Raw genomic sequence first — 21,509 nt, forward strand, 5'->3', positions numbered from 1 at the left:
TACTTTAGATTTTGGTCAATGATGCTTTCAATTTAAAGACCTATTTTAACAGAACTGTCTATTACATGTACGTCTTCAGGTGTTGTTTCCGTGAAAGTACAATGAGAGCAATGAATTAAACATACTTGCATAATAAAGCTAATTCAGATTTTTCTTGATACGTGTTGTTTTTTAGTTAATAAGGTTAAGCTGATAATGATGGATCTCTTTTAATGTTGGGAGCCTGACTTCAGTCAGCTATTGGTTCTTGGAAGAGACGCTATAAAATACTGATAGCAGGCAAATATCTTTAAAGACGGCACAATTCTCTTTCATTTCCTTTCACTACGTGTTTTTTTCTTTAAGCTGCAACACGAGGCCAAAAATAAATACTGGTTTCTCATTCCCCCCAAAAAAGGAACAAGTAATAAATAAATCGGTTTTGTAACCAAAGAGGCACATCTCTCAGAAGCAATAGAAAACGCGCTTCACTGCAGCACACACTAATCTCTAAGCTTTACATTGTAAAAGAAATCTACCGCCTTCAAAGGTTACAGCCAGGATGACTAAGAGTCTGATATTAATATATCTGAAAAAGGAAATATTAGTGCACAATATATAAAAGGCTGTGAGAGACTCAAATAGAAAGGCGTTAAAAAAGAAGAAAAAGAAAGCAATGAAGAAGCAGGTAGACATTGGAGAAGTGGTTTAGTTCAGGTTGGTGAGAAGAAGAAAGAGAAACCCAAGCAGCCAGGTAAGTGTGTTAAATATCGGTTTATTAGCACAAGGTGCAGGCAGACAACAGAGAGGCAAGTCTACAAAGAAATAAAAAGAAAAGGAGATACCTTTTGGAATATAACACACAACAGTGATCTTAACGTTGTGGCACATACAGGATGGTTCTATGCACCCAGGAAGTAGAATAGGCAAAAAGGATATTCAGTACATGCAGCTGACTTTGACCTCTAAAGACTATTATGGAGGTCTTCAGTGACCTTCTGTCCATTCACAACCATCATATTATCACGCCTTTACGAGGTGCTGTGCTGGTTATAAACACACACAGATAGAAGTGTGTTCACATACAAATCAAACATTGGATTGTCCCTCTGCCAGGCCGTGGACTTGTTACTCTGACTCGTGTTAGCGAGCTGCAGAACGTTAGCACACCTCGTTCACATGTATATATCTTCTCTTTAAGGGTAAACCACATAAAAATAGTGACACCATCAGAATATAACGGTGGGGGATGGAATTCTATTTGACGTACTCGAGAATGATAAAATACATGTTTTTATTTCTCGAAACATCTTGGTTTCTGATCAAGTCAAAAGTTTTGACAGTGACTATTCATCTCGCAGGAAGTAGTTCCAAAAATGAAGTGCGCCAGGAAAAGAGGAAGAAAAAAAAGATGCCAAAATACCGATATCTTTTGATGATATGCACATTTTGGGAATGAGGCCTATGAAAAAAACATCTATTATTTTCGGAGTTTGTTGCACTTCCTTGTAGTTAATGGTACCCTGTCACCTTCATGATATATCCTAGATGTAAAACTTGACAGACTAAATTCACTACACAACAATAATTTCCAACAGACACAACAAATACATGTTTGTTAATAGCAACAGCAAACTGAGGTACGTGACTCATATTACCATGAAATCATAATAGTCAGATTGTCTAAGGTAAGAAGACTAAAGACATACATTACACACAGCTCAGAGATCACAGGGACATTCCTTACATTGTTCACACAGATGATTGTCCTTGGAAGGTCTGGCTTTAGTATTGATTTCTCTATTTATTTGGTTAAAGGAGGACTGTGCAAAGCAGAGAAAGAGTGCAAGCTTGACCACTCCAAGGGATTTTTGAAGAGAGACGATTGTCAAAGAGGGCTGAAGCGTTCAAAGAGTTTGATTGAGGAGAAGAAAAACTAAAATGACAAAAATACAAATAGTTCTTGTGTGGGTTGAAATACGAGTCTGTTTGGGGTTTTTGCGTGCAAATGTGCGCCGATCGCTGGGTGTTGCCGGATCAGGCTCGCAGCGCCCGCAACTCAGTTTGAAAGCTCTCAGACAGGCGGACAAGGGGGTTGGCTGCTGGGTGGTGTCTGCGCGTGCGTGTGTGTGTGTGTGTGTGTGTGTGTGTGTGTGTGTGTGTGAGAGCGATGAGCTTATGAACCTTGTGTCTGCTTCAGTGTGATCGTGAGACAGAGAGGGGGGGGAAACGAGGGGCTACAGATGTGCGCGATTGTTGATCTCATTTGTTCATTCCTCAGAAGGCTTTTTGTGTTCATGTGAAGCTGAAATTATTTTATTTGTATTTTTGTAAATTTTGGGACACGTGCACATTTGCCAATAATAATTGATCAAAGGCATTGACTCACGGTGGAAACAAGTAAAAGCGGTGATTTTAGTCCAAGAAGCCAAAAACAACAACAATGGATTTCAAATTTGACTCTTGTGTGAGTCCAAAAACAGTTGTGTGTGTCAGAGACGCCTGATTTGCCCAGCGGAGTGAATCACATTGTTCCAACGCGTTATGTGGAGGAACAGCGTGTGCTGGAGTCGTGACAGCGTGACATGGCCAGAGTGTGTGTGCACGTATAATGAAGTTTGTGTGTGAGATCTATCATGAGTGACAGTTATGTGGCATCTCATCCGCATCCTTAGACTTATCGCCTTCATACTGGATCAAAGGAGCCATGGGAAGTGTGTGTGTCGGACAAGGGTGAGGGGAGAGGTGCACAGAAGCGGAAGCACAGCTGATTGACGATCGGCATGGCGATGGAGGCGGGGTCTAGTCCTCTGAAGCATTGGGATTGAGAAAAGGAGGAGAGAAGAAGAAATACGGAAAAAAGATGGAAGTGTAGTAAATAATGATTTGAGTAAAAAGAGTAGAAAAAGTAACACGAGTGCGTCAACGAAAGATGGTTCATTCAAGAGAGAACAAAGAATAAAAGAGGCATGAATGAAAAAATCAGAGCATAAATATGAAAAAATATAAGATAATAGATAATAAGAGGAAGGGATGAGGGGGAGAAAAAAGGAAGAAAGCAGGTTAGTAAAGCTGTCATAAAATCAACTCGTCAAACAAAAGTCAATTACTTGACCAACATGAGAAACACCACAGTCATATTATTCTGAAAGTTATATACCAAATCATCTCTTATTGGTCAAGTACCTGAGAAGACTTTCTGCACCGTGTACTGTATGTGGCGTGCAGAAGCGTATGCATCAGAAAAGAACAGCGTGCAACATCCACACATGCACACACACCTGCATTGGCTCTGTCAGGATTTGCTCTCAATTCTCTGACCCAGTTACTACTTATAAAGCCTGCGTCCTCTCCCCGGGGGCCGCCGTAGCGACGGTGATGAATGAATCCCACGCACCCTGACGAGGCCAGATGCTCGGCCGACTAAAGCAGGGCCCACTACAAAGCACTTCCATCGCACCCTTGTATTGCACTATTCTGTTAAAAACAAAGTCAAAGCCGAAAACTTAAAAACAGAGCGTCCTTCCAACAGCACCAAATGCACACTCATGCACGCGTCTACGTAACAATGGTCACGAGCTCCAGATGCCATGCAAACAGCCAAAGCGGGGAAGGTGCCAACCCACGTCTGGGTTTAGCATGCCGGTCACTCCTCCCACTGTCACCAAACCTCCATCCCACCAGCCTCCAGACGGACCGCGTGCATGAAAAAAGGTGGCAGGTGTGACAGCTTTGCCCCTCCCACAGTGCACCGATACCAGCTGGCAGAAGAAAACACCCAGTGCCAGTTTAATTCCTGAGTAGATAATAGTTGTTTTTCATTTGGTTTTAAAATCAGAATGACAGAACAGGTTATCTGACAAATTGGGCTGAGGTTCTGCCAAATTGGGCAGAACAGGTTATCTGACAAATTGGGCTGAGGTTACTGCACCACCTCCACACACAGACCGTGTTCAAGAAGTTAACATAGTTGTAATGTCACCCTTTGGTTTTTGGACTACTGTTTTAAAGACTGACACGAGAGGCTGGAGCTAAGTACAACTGAACACTGAATAAAAAATGTTTAGGGGGCCAAAGTGTTAACAGTTACTTTTCACGCCGTGAAGGGTTTAAATGTAAGCCGAAAACACGGACAATTTTCACTTAGTTTCAATAAATGGAGAATTTGAATATTGGCTGGTGTAGAAGAAATTCTTTCAGGTAAATTCTGTGGCTGCTTCAGATGAGTTCTCTTCAACGTGCAGCGTAGACAGAAGTTCCCAACAGAGCTGTAAAATTATTTCTGACCAGAGAGGGTCACAGGTAATAAAAGAAAAGGTGTGGGTTGGTAAGGTGTGCCCTCTCCCCATTCACACTACACAAATGGTTCCTTTCACAGAGGTCTGGTCATTAATGTAAATGTTCCTTCTGCACAGAGGTTAATGCCACAGAGATACAGCAGGAACACACAAAGGCAACATAAAAGAAGTCAAAATCAAATTTAAAGATATCAAATTGTTATTCTCCATGCCAAGCGGATGACAATATAACGTTTCACCAACTAGTTGCATTTCATTCAGATTTTACTGGGGAAAAAACATGTGAAAAGGTCTCCCTTTAACCTGCAAGGCTGAAACGGACATACTGGTTAATGCACAGCAGCTCTGCACTTTGAAATAGAACGGCTGCATGGCGACAAGAAAAAGTGAGCCATTATGTTCAAGTTGAGAGATGTGGGGGGGTCAGATGAGCTGATTTCCAAGATGTACCACGCATAAACACACACACACACATACACACACACACACACACAAGAAACTGTCTTTCTCAGTCTATTTTGGTACAAGCTGACAACCAGAGGGGCTGACATTGATTGTGTTCATTAGACACAATACAAATTCCTCTCGAGAAATGTATCCTTTCTCTGTGGTTCATTATCTCCAATAAGAGATGTTTATTCACTTCAGAAGCAAAGAAAAGACTTCTGAGTAGAAGCTTCATTTGCAGCATTATTCCATTTATAAAAGAAGTGCATTTGATGTTATCGGGGCTACAATTAGACAACTGCCTGTTGTCAATTGAGATACATTTTCATCACTGATTGTGCAAATGACCTACTTCACATTTCCATACTGATTAAAAATTAAGTCTTTAATTAGCGAGCGATGTAAAGTTACAATGGGTGACACGTTTTATCAAGCGGCAACCTACAGTTCTGCAGACTGAAGCTGATGTGGAAGTGTCTTAAAGCTGCATTCTCTCTACTGGCCACCTCTGATCGTAGTCTTTGAGAAAATGACTACTCGGTCTAATCTAAATCACTAGTTTCAAGTCTTCTTTAATACAGCATGATGTTTAATTAGTAAATTATTGTCCATTCATAGAACGTAAAGCAGGGTATGCTTTAGGGTGGGGCTACTGTGATGGACAAGGTGCTGCCACTACCAAAATCGTATATGGCGTATTAAGCTTCATAGCATCAGTCCACAACGGGTCATGATGACTACATCCCTTTTTATTAATGCAGTTTAAGGTTTTATCACTAATCTCTTTACTGATTTTTGGTTCTCAGAATAAAAACATATACAACTGGGTCCCTCCTCCTTCACTGATAAAACTTGAACGGGTGGAAAACATGCAGTCTACCCTAAGCCAGACGACGGCTGTAGCTTGCAATCAAAAACGCATTGTTGCAGGTTCACTTAGGGTTGCAAAATTCCGGGAGTATTCAAAGTTGGAAACTTTCCACGGGAATAAACGGGAATTAACAGGAATTAACTGGAAATTTTGGGGTAATTTAACTGTATTTACCTTGTCATAAGCAGACATGCATGCAAACATTTATAATACAACTTTTAAAAATGACTTTTTGGACATTCCAAAAGCCGCGAATAATCAAGATGATGGTGTACTTTTGTGTGGACATACATACGTCCTACTCTCACTGCTGTAAGAAGTCTACTGTATACAAATAAACCTGGTATTAAAATGAACATGGCTTCAGTTTACCAAGTAATCAATATGCTAATGACAAACAGTGTTGGGAAAGTTCACTTTCTACATGAACTAGTTCAGTTCATAGTCCATAATTCAAAATTTTGGACTAAGTTCACAGCTCCAAAAAATGAACTAGTTCAGTTATTCTTTTCAATATGTTGCAGCTATAATTGAAATCTCTATCTGTCTGCAGTACCGCTCTTGGCCTTTACGCAACTCGGCGCTCTCACACTTGCCAGGCATCGGGCTGAAACGTTCAGACGCAACACTGATGACAAAAACGTTCAAAAACAACAGAATGTTTTATGTTTACGTTTATGTTTCTGGCAGACGATGTTTCCAACCAGATGCATTCAGGGTCCAGATGAGCTCGGCGTGCAAAGTCTTGTTCTCAACTACATTTAAGTTTCCTGTTATATGCTTTTGCAAAAAAACTTAGGCACATTTTTTTTTTTCAAAATTCCCGAGGAAACTTTCCGGAAATTTACCGGAAACTTTCCGCCCCTTTGCAACTTTAGGTTCACTAGACAATGCATCTGGAGCAACCTGTGACAAATAGTGTGAGAAGACAACATGAATATGAAACAGTATAACACTAAATTAGGTTTTTGGAACTGTTTGAGGCAAGAAATACGCAATACAATAACAGACTATTGATCCATATTTCATTACCGCTGCCTCGTTTGACAGTTGAATTTGAGTTCACTAGCAGTGATTGACAGCTGGGTTAGAGGCTCATTGGCTCTGATTGGTTGTTTTTCTTTAATTCCACTAGGAGCACTAAAAAGGAGGGAGAGGAACAGATTAACCGTCTCATCTGCTGCAGTCAGGCTACACCAACAGTTTGAGCAAATATGACAAAAATGTATTTGTTATTGAGGTTACTAAATGTAACATTAAGTCCATAATTTAATTTAATTCTTTCACTTATACGGTTAAAATATACAAGACATGAAAGAAGCAAGTTGCTACAGTCTTGGTGAGTGTACTGTAATAAGGAAATGTTTTATGTTTGTGAATGTAAATTATAAGAGCAGCAGCCTTGTTCTTTGAGGACAATCAAAGGATGTTCAAGAGCCATAAGAGAGGCTCACATCCTGCTCTGACAGGCTACTAACAGTAAGAGAACACCCATGACCAGACGGTCTTAACCGACGACAGAAAGGAATTGTGGGATGCTTCTTACCAGGCTTTTGCACACCATGAGCTTCCTGCTCGCCATTCTCCAACGTCGCACCCGTGTCTGCACAGCACACACACAAAACAAGCAGATACATTACTATTCATTTGGGTGCCAATGGCTTGACGAGAAAGTGCACGTTATTGGTTTTGTTGGGCGGAAATATGGCAGACTGAGCCCGGACTCGAATTGAACCCACTGATCCCGGTATCTGAAAGGGCACCTCACTATGCACATGTGTGTCGTCTGCCTCTGAACAAGCTCGTTAGTAGCACACAAGCCTGCTGTGGTAAGACTGGGGCATGCAGAGGGCAGCACATACTCACTGGTCCGCGTACGACATCTAATTGCTGAATCACTGCACTTTATTTATCACACATGCACACATCCACGGGACACCACAGATCAAACGCTGCGTGCACACCGGGGCACCAGACCGACAACTCTGGTACACAAAAACAAAAACAAATCTTCCTCCATCTAGCTCTCCTGCTGACAGAGGACAATAATTCTCCGCTCGCCTCGCCCTGCAGTTTTGGCACTCTGCGCGTCAGCATGTCTGCGTTTGTCCAAATGCACACGCCGTGCCACAGCGGATCACCGGCAACACTGCCCACGGCCCGTCCCGCGGCCTGCTGTCACCGACGAGTGCCCACATGCAGTCTGACTGTCTGACCAAAGTGTTGGGGGGAGAGGACAACCCAAACGGGCCCGAGAGCCGAGTCAGCCCCGGTTAACTGCCACTTCCTCTTATTTTGTTATTCACTCAGCTGTGTATTTGATCTGTCTGTCTGCTTACACACATTCCTATGTGTGTTTCTCTTTAAATTGCCTCATGGCAAATTAACCAACTGTGCAAAATAATAATAGATCGAAAATAATGCAATATATATAAATAAATACTAGGGCTGGGCAAGTTAACGCATTAATAACGCGTTAACTCGCCATGCCCTTATTGCTTTTGTATAAAGTTAATCAATTGCTGGTCCTCACAGGGACCCTTACTATTGAACAATACCTGTTCAGAAAAAAAGAAAACAGATTTATACTATATATGTATGTATATTAACTTGCTGTTGCTCTAGAGTGCCTGTTATATTGTTATGATAACATTACTTATAAATAAATAAAAGCGTGCAATACACTAGTTTTTACTTCATTATTGAATTTGGCGCATAATGCAATTAATCACAGAAAAATCATGCGATGAATCAGTTAATTTTTTCAACTTTGCCCAGCCCTAATAAATACATAATATTATCTCGCCACATACACAACAAAAGTCAATTGTGTATATTAAAAGTTATTTCGGGCGTTCTTTTGAGACAAGCAAGTGATAGAAAAACAAGTGATAGATACAGGTGCTGTTCAGGGCGGGATGAACAGGGATAAACTCAGGTTGAAATTTTTTTGCGCTCCCACCGGACCCCACCCCCATGCTCCACTGAGCGCCGCCGTATCGGTCTCACCTGCCCTGGTGTCGTCGTTGTCCAGCAGGGGCACGTAGTCCGTCTTTCCCACCGTCTCCCCAACCTGATCGTCGAAGGCCTCAGCCTCCAGCTGAGCCACGAAGTCCCTCTCCACCAGGGTTTCTGGGCCCGGCTGAGGAACGCTGTCCGTCAGCGCGTCACTCAGACTCAGGTCTAATTCTGCCATGGCTGCACACAAACACAAAGAGAGGACAGTCAACACGTTATCACACAAACACAAAGAGAGGACAGTCAACACGTTATCACAATTCTCCTGATCCTGAAGCCCCCCAAAACAATCGTCCCTAATCAGGGTATTCTTTCACAACTAAGGCTGAAATGTTGCCAGCAATAGAATGAGTAAGCAGTGTTTCTTTTTGGCTAACCGATAACTAGTTATAGATGCGGCCCTGACCAGAGCAGACGATGACGGTAAAACAAAACAGGTTTTTCAAAACTTGTGAGGTCACTGAGCATACAGCCATTAGTGTGTACAATACATATGAAACAGACATTCATACACACACGACCGAACACACAATCTCCCTACAGACTAACACCTAGTGGAAATGCAATTCATACATATGTAATATTGAACCTACAAAACATCTTATAAATTGTCACTTTTCAAACCAAGTTTTAACCTCAATCTCAGATACTGTTTTATTCAAGTCTCATATTTCTCATATTCCTGGAAAGTTGGCCCTCTAGAGGTGAGCTTTGACAATTTGGAAAGGGAGCGAAAGAAACCTCAGAGATGAAATGGACCGATACAGATGAAAGACCTGGAGGTAAAACTGAGCCCCGGAGGAAACAAATGAGTGAGAGAGATGAAATGGAGAGGAAGGGTGGTTAAAGGAAGTGCGAAGGCAAGATCAATTTGAATCCAAAACCGATGCAATAACAGAAGAAAATGAGCTATTTCAGCCTTTTGCATCATAGTGCCCAGCAAGTGTTAAATCTGACAAGCATGATAAACAAAACGACCAGATCTATTTGCTCTCCTCGAGCACAGGAAAAACCCGATGGCAACTTAATCCCCCGCAGGAAATGGATCCAAAATGGTGGCAGGGCAGTCATCCTGCTGAATCGCACACCCCTCTTTGGTGTTTAAAACCTACATGCAGTGCCACTTTCAGCCACAAAGAGGCACAGTTCTATTTGGGATTGTGCTGTGTGAAAGACATGCATGATTTGGTGCAACGATGAAGCAAAATATGTATCTAAACATGGAGGCATGCGCACCACACACACACACACACACACACACACACACACACACACACACACACACACACACACACACACACACACAGTTCAGCTGACCAACTGCCACCAGGGGACTTTCATGAGTCATGGCGTGTCATCTTCCAACTATAATTCCAGATTATCTTGGGCGCCAGCAGCAGCCAGCCTCCCTCTGCTCACCGTGTTTATCCCTCTCATCCCCATCTTTCCACTTCTCCTTTTATCGTCTGCGGCGTGAACTTTACATCCCTGCCCTATGTAGCGTCCCTCTCTTTTTGCCTGAGAGCAGCCGGCTCCCTCAAACTGTCAAATATGAGTCCACGGCCCCCTCTGCTGGAGTGAATGCTTATTACCACAGAAGAACAGGTGCACATCTTACTCCTTCAGCAGAGAAGAACACCTTGGCCCCTTTTTTCTGGATCAACATGACAATGATCTAACGCACAGGGCTAATATGGTAATTGGTGTGAAATAAACCTGACTGGTCTGCTGCACAGAGATGAGACCTCAACCCTGTCCAACAGCTGAAAGACTGCAAGCCAGGTCTTACGCCTAGACCTCAGTAGGACAAGATGATCAGCTGATACAGCGGATTTGTGTCTTGTAGCACCACGTCTCTGTCACAGTATCAGTGTCAAATGGAAGTCTTACCTGGGTCACACAGGGTTAGCTTGACACAAACCATTACCTGTATGTACCTAATAATTAACAGCACAGTTAAAATAAATGAAAACAACTTGTTATTATTGTTATTACTAAGCACCACACTAATTTGTCTGAAGTACCCTACCAGTTAAATGTTCAAATGGCGTTAACTGTTGAAAACACAATCAACCAGCCATTCAATCACATGGCCAGTTCGAGAGTTCCTCACTCGGGCAAAGTCTCATGAACTCTGCATGTAGTGAGCAATAGGTGGTTTCTGAGGCAGCAACATAAATAAACTAGATGTGGGCGTACGTATTACACGGCTGACTGCCAGTGTATCAGGATAAATGAGCCCCGGGTGCCGAGAGCAGGGTGTGTCGCAGGAAGACTGCTGCTTTCAACCACAAAGCCATGCAGGTCAGAAACACTGCCCCAGTTTCCATATTTAACCCCACATCATCTGTGTGTGTTTAGTACACACTGTGCCAGCTGCAGAGTCAGCCGGCTGATCCATGCCACCCCGGCTGATATGGTTTGAAACACAGTACAGATTTGAGCTATGGGACTTCACCAAGCTCCCCACATGACCACAGGAGCTGAAGCTTCTCATTAGCTTGCTTTTGTGTGTGTGTTGACCCTAGCAAGGTGCCGTAGTTTGAGCCGAGCTTCTGTTTTCCAAGTTTGGTGTGGCCACTCGGAAATAATCTGGATTCAACAAAGGAAGGAAATGGTGGTTTCCATTGTGTTGAGTGTCGAGGGTGTGTGAATGTTCTGTGTGGATTAGTCATGTGTGTTTGATTCTCTGTTGGCTGTTTCAGGAACAGCCAAAAGTCTTGTGTATTTCCTGATTTGGATATTTATTTAAATAAGTGCCATTTCCACTAAAGCCCAACCAACACACTCGAGCCTCTACTGATATGTGGGAGTTAAAATAATGTGTTTCATTTGCCAACTTAAAATTAAACTTAATTAAATGAAGGGATGAATAGGATTTTGGGACAAATTATGATTTCCAGGGCTAAATTAATAAGCAAATAATTTCCCTTCTTCCAAAGCAGAAAAACGTAAAGAAAGACACAAAAAACATCTGCACTACAATGACTTTCCTTAAACCGATACCTACTCATGTGGCCTCAAGGTTAACAATCATTTTAATTTCCTCCCAGTTTCTTTTCTCTCTGCTTTCTGTTACTGTGACAACCTAAATATCTATGTTTATAAACATTATTGGCTGCGTTTCCCAGATTCGATCGTTCTTAAGGACTTAAGAAGGCTCGAAAAAGGGTTCGATAAGAAGGAGCGCTAAGACACGAGTGTTTCCCAGATGCGTTCTTAACTGCCTTCTTAAGATCTCGTCAAAGAAGCTTCCTAAGACTCTCTTAGTGGGAGCTGTCCACCGCCGTGTTGCTGAAACTAAATCAATCGATGCCAAGTTAATCGATCACCCACCACTTTATCAGCGCATAAATTACACACAACACACTGTGGTCCCCACACACAGGTGCAGTTATGCTACGCGCGCACGTGTGCGTGTGCCAGCCACGACACCAATCACTCAGTTATTCCAGCCATGGCATGAAATCCACGGTGGACCTGGCGGACCTCGTCCCGTGTGGTGGGCATTCTGATATGTGTGCGGGCATGACGCAGGAGGATCGGTGTCACGCTGCCACACGCCGTGAAACCGATGCCTTGCTGAGGCCGGTGCTGTCCCCCACCACCTCCAAGAAGCTCCCCACTGCGTAAAAACGCAGGCTGAGGGCAACATTGCAGCGGGTTGGCCTCTGGATGTGTGGTGACACCAGCGTGACGAGGCGTTGGATCTCCACACGGGGAAGCCGGTACTTGGACTGGACAGCCCGGTCCGACAGCACATTTAGTGGGGAGAAGTGCTTCGCGCACGGCGACGCTGTTGGTTAGCAACGAGAGTATGCTGTATTGCAGCCGTGGTGTCTCTCACGCGTGGACTTCAGCAACGCCTTTAGACGAGGAGCCTCTCTTGATGAGGTTCCAGCCGAGTTCAGTTCCACCTGTCAGTTTCCCTGATATCTGTGAAATACCACAGGGTTGTTGATGTTTTTATAGCTAACATAAACTTATATGCAGATGCCGAATGTGTGTTAAAAAGCAATGAGTGATAGTAATGCTGATTCATTTTATTTATGTAGCTACAGGAACACAGGGGAAATTCTTTATTTTTATATCATTATTTTTATTTTTAAGCTATTATTTTTCTCGCGTCAGTGTTCTGCAGCTGTGGGCGCACATTCATCATTACGCATGGTTTTAGTATTCCTTTGAATATCAGATATAACTTTCCCTGACGCGGCTGCAGTGAGCATTTAGTCGCTAAGAAGGCTGTTAAGAGTGGGTCAGACCGATCTTACGTTTCGTTCTTAGTGAAAGAGCGTCTTAAGATAAGAACGACTCTGGGAAACACGTCGTTCTTTCACAGCGCTCTTAGGGCGCTCCTCAGACGCTCTTCACGCTTAAGAGCGTCTTAACGAATCCGGGAAACGCGGCCATTTTCTGTCTGTCTAAATAGGTGTGTATCTTATGAATGGTTTGGAGGAGGTGGAGGTGGGAGGAAGAAGAGGGTGGTGAGCGAAACAAGGGGGGGAGCAGCAACATCACTTGTATCTGTTTTTGTGCAAAACTTTAATAAAGAGTGGAACATGATGGAGAGAATATCTGTCCATCTACAGGGGAGTGAAAGAGACAGCCAGAGAGAAGTGAGTGATGATTGTGTGTGTATGTTTGTGTGTGTGGTTTTCCATAAGCTTCACCGTGGCAGGACACCAATTCAGCTCCTATAGCGGCTGTCAGGGCAATGCATGACATAACACTTGAGACCTAATCCTAAAAAACCCACTCATGTTCCTTTAATATACAACAACACAATGTAATGCCATGCTTGATTAATCCCCATGCAGGTCGGGGGAGAAGGGAGGGTGGGAGGGGGAGTGGTGAAAAGGAGCCTTGGAGCCTGTTGCTCAAGGACACTTTAGCACTGAGGAGCCTCCCTGAACTGCTGCTTCTACCGTGTCTGGCTCTCTTTTTTAATACCAAAGAACAAATCTGCATGACCTAGATCTGAACTCCACTTCCTTGCAGAACACTTGGGGTTGTAACGATAAAGAATTTACAATCCTTAAATCATTAACCCTTCATCACTTCTAAGTAAACGCTCGACACTACTCCTCTGACTTGATGCTAATGAAGCCCTGGACAAACACTGCTCCAGGCTGGCTGCTGGGATATCTATCGTGCTCTAAACTGTGCCTCCAAGCAAGGCACGTAGCCACAACTGGTAAAGCCAACTGTAATCATCTCAAACATAAAAAGACAAACACCCATTTGCTGGTGAAGCATGGCTGAAAAAAAGTCAAAGAAAAGGGAGAGAGAGAGAGAGAGAGAGAGAGAGAGAGAGAGAGAGAGAGAGAGAGAGAGAGAGAGAGAGAGAGAGAGAGAGAGAACGTGTGTGTGTGTGTGTGTGTGTGTGTGTGTGTGTGTGTGTGTGTGTGTGTGTGTGTGAGTGAGTGAGTGAGTGTGAGTGAGTGAGTGAGATCACTTCCCTGAAGAGCTGCATGGTCAAAGTCATACACAAAGAGATATTCTCATGCTGCTGAGAGGCTGTGACGGATTAGATTTTAACCCTAGTCGCCTTCAGGTACTCCAGCTCTCCTGCTTGAAGGGTTTGTAAAATGTTGAATGTGTCTGTAAAAACAACCACAGGGGGCAGGTTCAGCATCCCTACAATACCACCATGTGTTAGGGATGTCACGATACCAGTAATTTAGTAGCCAATACCAGAGAGATTTTACCAGTGGCGACAGGCACATAGAGGGCAACGGGGCTTAGCCCCACCGATCTTGAGCCGCCAAAATAAAATTATAAAATTATTAATACATTATACAAATTGTCACTATTTGTGTTGTTGAGCTATGGAATATACCCAGTAATATTTTTAAAATAGGATATCTGCGCCAAATATCTGCTTTTCCTGCTCCACTCGTGCACCTCTCAGCTGCTCACATGCACGTCTCTGCTGCTCGTGCACGTCGTGGGGCTTGATCAATTCTGCTCAAAGAAGACGGGTCTAATACGCAGTTTAGCCAATCACCGATTAAAGAAACAAATGAGTGACGTAGAATTCATCCAATCAGCGCCGTAAAAAAGACTTCCGGAGGGGCTTTTCTCATCTTGCCCAAAAGCGCGTTCCCGTGTCTCAGGGCTTGTGTCTCGTTCACTTCTCGCGTGTTCTCGCCAGCTTCTCTTTTCTCGCAGCGACATTTTAATGAGAAGACAAAGGAACGTCCCAGCTCGAGCGCTACTCTCGCAGGAAGAATCAACCCTAACGAGATCAAATCTCTCCCCCAAGACCTGTTTGAGAGAAGAACTTGAACGGAGAAACTCAAGGTGAATTGACCGATTCCAGATCAGCCGCCTGAACCCAGCATAAACGGAGCCTGTCAAAACCTAGAAGCTAGAGTGTCAGGACTTACTGATGACCGCTTTCCCACAGAGGTTTATGTGCGTCTGGTGAGTAAATGCTGATTATGTTACTGTTTTTTACATTTGCAGTTGTATTTAATCATAAACAAGCCACAGTGCTGTAGTTGCTGCTGCACCTGGGGGGTGCTGGTGCTTCTACCCTCTCTTTGACCCGGGGAGAGGTTGCTGCCGGCGCAGCTGTGCTGCAATGTCATGTCTGTGAAGGGTCAGTGTGGCGGTTTTGTTGATAGATTTGGACAACATGTATTTTTGTTGTCACTATGGGTTGTGCTCTCGCCTTGCTGTGCTGGCCCTTGCCGGGTACATTTGCTCTGTTGACCGGGTGCGCGCTGTCCTTAGTGCCGCGTTGCGTCGCCAGGGCGGGGATCGGCCCACATAAAGGGCGTCAGGCGATCTCGGCAACCCACCCGACCCGTCTTGAAACATGGACTAACACATGCGAGATTCAGAGGGATCTGAAACCCCGTTGCGTAATGAAATGAGGTGCGGCACGCATCACACACCTTGCTCAATGGCCAACACTACGGACCGCCATTAATAATAATAATAAATGTTACATATTTAACTGCAAAGTAATGCGTGATACCTCTTTTTGCATTGAATCATATGGGGATGTTTGCTGAAATTGATTGGCTGGCACTAACCAAAAAAAAAATCCACCAGCCGCCACTGGATTCTACGATTCTCAATACCCAATTGCATAGGACTAGAGTTCTGTGGTTGTCAGCTCCAGATGAGGAGACAACCACGGTGACACCTACAATGACCAGAATAACTCTGATGACTCACATTTTCATTCGACAAGCCAACCGTTTAACTAGTTTATCCAGACCACTTTATTGGAGGACACATCGACACAAGAACACAGAACACACCGAGCGAGCATGGGAAGTCAGAAGTGAACAAGGAAGTGAAGACTACGTGATAAGCAATATGCTGACTTTATACAGAGCACAAACTGCAAGATTTATTACATCTGCCTGCTTCAGACTGCATGGTAGCTCTTTCTCTGGCTGGGACACTGACAGTAACTGAAATACAAATAGATTTAAATATTTTTCGGATTTAAAAAAAAATCTCACATCACTTTCCAAAACAGTTTCAAAATACTACATAGAATTTAGGTGCATTTTTAACACAATTAAAGAGAAGATTAATTCATTTGTTTACGCCCACGCTACTAGGAGACTGGCACTATCCCCATATTATCAGTCACCGCTCACAATGGGATATTAAATATAGCTATACAAAGCACTCCACGTGGACAAAAAAAAAAGAAAAGGTACTGACTCAGGTGTTATTAGGAGTGCAGTGTGTAGTGTGTATTTAAGTAGACAGCCTCAACATGGTCTGGAAAAACAAAGTGTTCAGAGGCCTGGGCCTGGAGCCACCATGTGGAAAGCCCGCCTCTGATGTCACTTTCTAAGAGAGGTGGGACACTTCCTTCAACCGCTCAGCTTACTCGCTTACCATGCCAGTATGTGCGTGTGTGTGCGTGTGTGCCTGAATGAGAGCTGGCTTGTACCGATGCTTGAATGCGTCTCTTATTCCTTAATTATGCAGGTTTGGTTCCCCGCCCACTCCCGTGCTTCTACAGACCTAGGAGCTGTCATTAAATGTGCACGTTAAAGACGGTATACCATATGGACGTCCTATTTGTCATCGGGTGCACAACTTGTTTTGTGCGGGTTTGACACTATTTCCTGTTTTTTTTTTTTTTCTGAAGGCACACTTCTGTCTCTTGCAGATCCACAAAGACAGCTGACAGGGGACTTTTAGCACAAGCAGACATTTTTTTATTTTTTATTTACAATCAACACTTGAAACGCACGCACGCAAACACACAAATACTTACTAGGTGACTCAGCGGTTTCCAAAATCACATTAACTCAAGAGAGAAAACTGCTTCCTGGAATCAAATCTGAAACTTAAAGAATATAATTGAACTGAACTGCTGTTAAATCAGCAATTAACACGACTAGTATTTATAGCTAAACGTGTATACTTAAAAAAAGAAAAGCCCAATGTTGATGTCATCCTAAAGGAAGAGGATCATATGAGATAAGCAGATGTGCGAACAAGAGCGTCTCCAACTGTGAAACCTTTGCTGATATGGGAGAATCTGGGCAGAAAAAAAAATGTATGTGCAAGCAAAGTGCCAACAACTAGAGCAGAGCTGCAATTCGTAGATCAATCAACTCACAAGAAAGTTAATTAGCAACTTTTTTGATGGTTGAATAATTTAGTCAGTAATTTTTCAGGCAAATATTTGCTGACTAAAACGCTTGTGTGCCTGGACATCGTTTAAAATGCCTTATAGGCAGTGTCAGTCACAGCTCACCCTGTAAACCTCCGGGGTCACTCAATACCACACCTGGGTGGATTGACTTCAAAAAGGCACATTGCAGCGCGTCTGTCTGTGGGCAACTACAAGAGGCAGAAAGACTTCCGGGGAAAAGAGCCAACAAACACATACTCGCACACAACGTGACACCTCCCTCAGTTGGTTTACATGAAAGCAGAAGCGGGACGTGGCAGGGGGAGACTAAGTTATCGTATCTCTGTTCACACCCTGTAAATCACAACTCCAAGTACGCCCACAGGGCAATCCTCCATCCTGTCATGTTGAGGTGTCAGATCATTAAAAACCACACCTTCCTGTACACTGAAATAATCATTCAACTGGGTGTTCTGCAGCTAGTTTGCATTAAGAAGAATTCATTTTAAAAATCTGATTGAATTGTGGTTTAACTCAGTCACGTAGCACTAAACTTTTAAACTAGTTTGGGTTCATCTTTTGCAGGAAATTTGGAGCTCCTCTGTCAAGCCATCATCAGTAAAGTTTGGCTAACTAAATGACTTTTCAGATCGCTAGCAAACAATGTCATGTTTTGTTGAGGAATAAAAAGCAGCTGATAGTTTGCACACAAAACTGTATGTTTCAACTTGGGTAAACAAGCACCTTCATCTTGATTAAAGACTATTTAAGTTTGGTTTAAACTTGAATTTACTAGACCAAGATTAGTTAATTGTGCAACAGAGCTGTGCTTCATTTGAAGTCTAGACTTACTCATTGTATTTATTGAAGTCTTATTAGAATTTATATTTAAATACAATCATTCCAGTTGGAGCAACCTACCCTAAATTAAATCACATATTGGTGGCACAGTAAAATGGGTAGCAATTATCTGACTGATGGAAGACAATACAATGGTAAATATCTTATGTTAATATTGTTTATATTGTGTGTGCGCATGTGTGTCTATCCTACAGTCCAGCTGCCATCGTACTAATCTCACAAAGATGCTATCGCTGACATTCCTCGCGGGCCATTCAAGCTACTCCATCAAGCCACACAGAATGACAGCGTTTTGTCAATGCCCCCAGACACACACACACACACACACACACACACACACACACACACACACACACACACACACACACACACACACACACACACACACACACACACACAAAAGTATTCAATTCCAAATTTGATTAAGAAGTTACAAAGTAAACTTACTGCAGTACTTGGTTTCAAAAGTGAAACTTGTTAAAGCCTCAAACTATTTTATGTATTTGATGCTCACACTCTGTTGTGATAAGGGAGATCACACCCCAGCCCTCGTCGAGTTCACAGCATCAGAGAGCTGTTGAACCTGTAGAGAGACATGTGGGGTTGCTCCCTGTAAATCAAACACTGCTACGAGGGAGGGCCATACAATTCCTCTTAAATAAGGTATCTGGTGCACGAGCATGTGGTGAGGTTGAAAAAAGTCAATTAATTTTTGGACCCATTATTAAAAATATACTAAATAAACTAAATTCACTAAAATTCAGTGCATAAAATGAGGCCACACCTTTAATTAATTATGGAATGTTCGCTGCTGATACGAAAGTGTATCGGTGTCCTGACACACCTAGACACAAACACACAACAGCATGTACTCTGAGACATAATCGTTGCACATCTGACAACACAAAAGTCGCACACACGCTTCTCTCATTACACAGTTCAACCCCTCAATTACCGACCAACACGGGAATATGTGCAACCCGACTGTCTCACACACACACGCGCGCACACTCACGTTTAAGTAAGAAGCTGGTGGTAAATTCACCATCAGAGAATGTCCCACAGGCCTCTGGTTTGTTATAGAACACAGGGAGTGGCAACAGAGGTAGGTGTGTGTGTTTGTGTGTAAAATAAAAGGGGCACACACACACACACACACACACACACACACACACACACACACACACACACACACACACACACACACACACACACACACACACACACACACACACACACACACACACACACACACACACTTATCATTAGTCTCAGGAGGATCACTGTCCAGGTTCAGTTCAGTCGTCCTCAGTACCATGTTTAGGCACTGTGTGTGTGAGTCCATGTGTCTGTGTGTGTGTGTGTGTGTGTATGAATCCATCAATGTGGTAAATGCAGAATAAGAAGCTGTTGCAGCGCTAAGAACGTGTCTCTGCTGTAGGTACTTTATTTGCACTTTAAATGTCCCGTATTTCGCCAAGGGCCAATGTTTCTGTAGTGATGAAGTCCCTACAGGGACTATTCCAATGTCCAGTTCATCAAAGATAAATATGATGAAACATATTTGTCGATGAATTTATAGCAAGAATGAAAATTTAAAGTAGACTGAGAAAACAGAACTTTAGAAGTAATTTAAAAAAATAATCTGTGTACGCAGAATAAATAATAAATAAATGTCTTAAACTGTGGTTTCTGTCGAATGACACATTGTACACAACTGCTTAGTAAAGCAGTATGCTGTCAAATAAATCTTCTTCAGAAGGGTGATTTGGGTATTTTGAGTGAGTAATTGTGTAATGCAGACAACAATTTGAAACTGGTCCAGACAGCTCCTTTAAATGAGCTGCAATGTCAACTCCTCACTAAATGCTTCTTTCTGCCAATGACTCATTTTCATTTTGTATCTGACAACTTCTTGACTTACTTCTTCCAGTCTGTTTGTTGTTGTATCGAAGTCTCACTCAACGAGAAGTCTTGTTCCACAATCCTGTGTCACATCTACATTGTCCAAATTGCCTAATCTTTGAGACAACACCAAACTACACTCTCTGCACTAACACAACAACAACACCAGGACTCATCTCTCCAATTATCACTTGTGCTTTTAAAGTTGTCCTTTACCAACGAGTAACTTGCCACAAAAACAGACAGACTGGATCAAGCAAAATGTAAATGAAAAGGTTCCTTCCATACTATTGTCATATACTTTTAATAACATTTTTTTACAAAGTTTAAGAGGCCGTACATTACAGTTGCGACTGAACTAGCATACTTAATCTCACCACTATTTGTTGCTCTAGACTCAGCAGCCCCTCCAACAAATCTCGTAGAAGTGGCTTGTTACTAAAATGAGAATATCTGGTCCACCTTAAAAGGTCAGTCCACCTTAGCTGAGCCAGGACCACAGCTGTGGCTAACTTCGGGAGCTAACCCCTCTCACTTTAAATCAGCAAGCAGCAACACATAAACTTAGCCTGAACTACGCACACACTTCGACAAAGCCGGTTCAACTGTATAGAGTACACTCAAACCGGTGTGAGTTTGTACACCAGACCGGACTGTCACAACCAGAAACCAACCCTACTCTAACGTACATTGTACAACAACGTACAATCAATGGACTAAAATATTAATACACTAATACACAGAAATGTTCATCAAAGGTCAAAGACTAAAACAAACTAAGGTGGTGCAAGATGGAGGAGCATGGATGTGATCACATGGTTACACAACCAAAACCAGCGTTGCTCAATTCCAGGGCTGACCGACTCACAAGCGCACAACGGGCAGGTACAAAAAGACAAGAGTCACACTGTACATTTAAATATCTACTATCAGCAAACCTTTTTTTTTCCTATATTTTTTCGAAATATACACACACACACACACAAACACACCAAACAGTGTGTCATCAGCATATTGACATATTTGATGCCTCGGATTTAGGAATAATAGATGAAATAGTGTATAAATCAAAGTCATGGCCCGACGCTGCCATTGATATTGACCGATTTATAAGCCACGGTGGTCTTGGTCAGTTCAGAGCCTACTACAGTGTGTCACCCTCTGAGCATGTTCACTCTGTTTACATGGCTGGTCGATGTCCTTGCTGTGGTGATATACTGCTCTGGCCTGCAGGCCTTGATAATGACCGACATGACATACATACAGGTCAGTCTGCAGCTGTATCAATAACGCAAAAGGGTTAATACCATTTTTCAATACAATTACAACACAATTGATCTTCCTTGAAAGGTTTGCCACAATGTTCTACAGGTTCTATAGGTGAAAGGTTACTTGACAAGCTGGGGTATGACGTTTTGAAAGATATAGGCATTTACCAGGCTAAGCTGTGGATAAAATTGACCACAGTGACTTCATTAGGCTCATTATTCCAAAAGTCCGTACTGTGTTT

At 42.8% G+C, this 21,509-nt stretch overlaps 1 protein-coding gene across 7 annotated transcripts in view; it reads right to left on the reverse strand.

The window, feature by feature from the left end:
- The window catches only part of LOC137788936 (microtubule-associated protein 4), a 92,274-nt gene that overhangs the window by 61,366 nt on the left and 9,399 nt on the right, over positions 1-21,509 (reverse strand). For all 7 annotated transcript variants that reach the window (XM_068582125.1, XM_068582124.1, XM_068582127.1 and 4 more), the window contains exons 2-3: positions 8,605-8,793; positions 7,142-7,198 (exon numbers count right to left, since the gene is read on the reverse strand). In XM_068582125.1, the coding sequence (XP_068438226.1) occupies positions 7,142-7,198; positions 8,605-8,791 (244 nt within the window). In that variant the 5' untranslated portion in view covers positions 8,792-8,793. The remainder of the gene's footprint in view (positions 1-7,141; positions 7,199-8,604; positions 8,794-21,509) is intronic.

The sequence above is a fragment of the Clinocottus analis genome, unplaced genomic scaffold (genome assembly GCF_023055335.1).
Source record: "Clinocottus analis isolate CAN_PGR_092001 unplaced genomic scaffold, fCliAna1.0.p SCAF_18, whole genome shotgun sequence".
Classification (NCBI taxonomy): Eukaryota; Metazoa; Chordata; class Actinopteri; order Perciformes; family Cottidae; genus Clinocottus; species Clinocottus analis.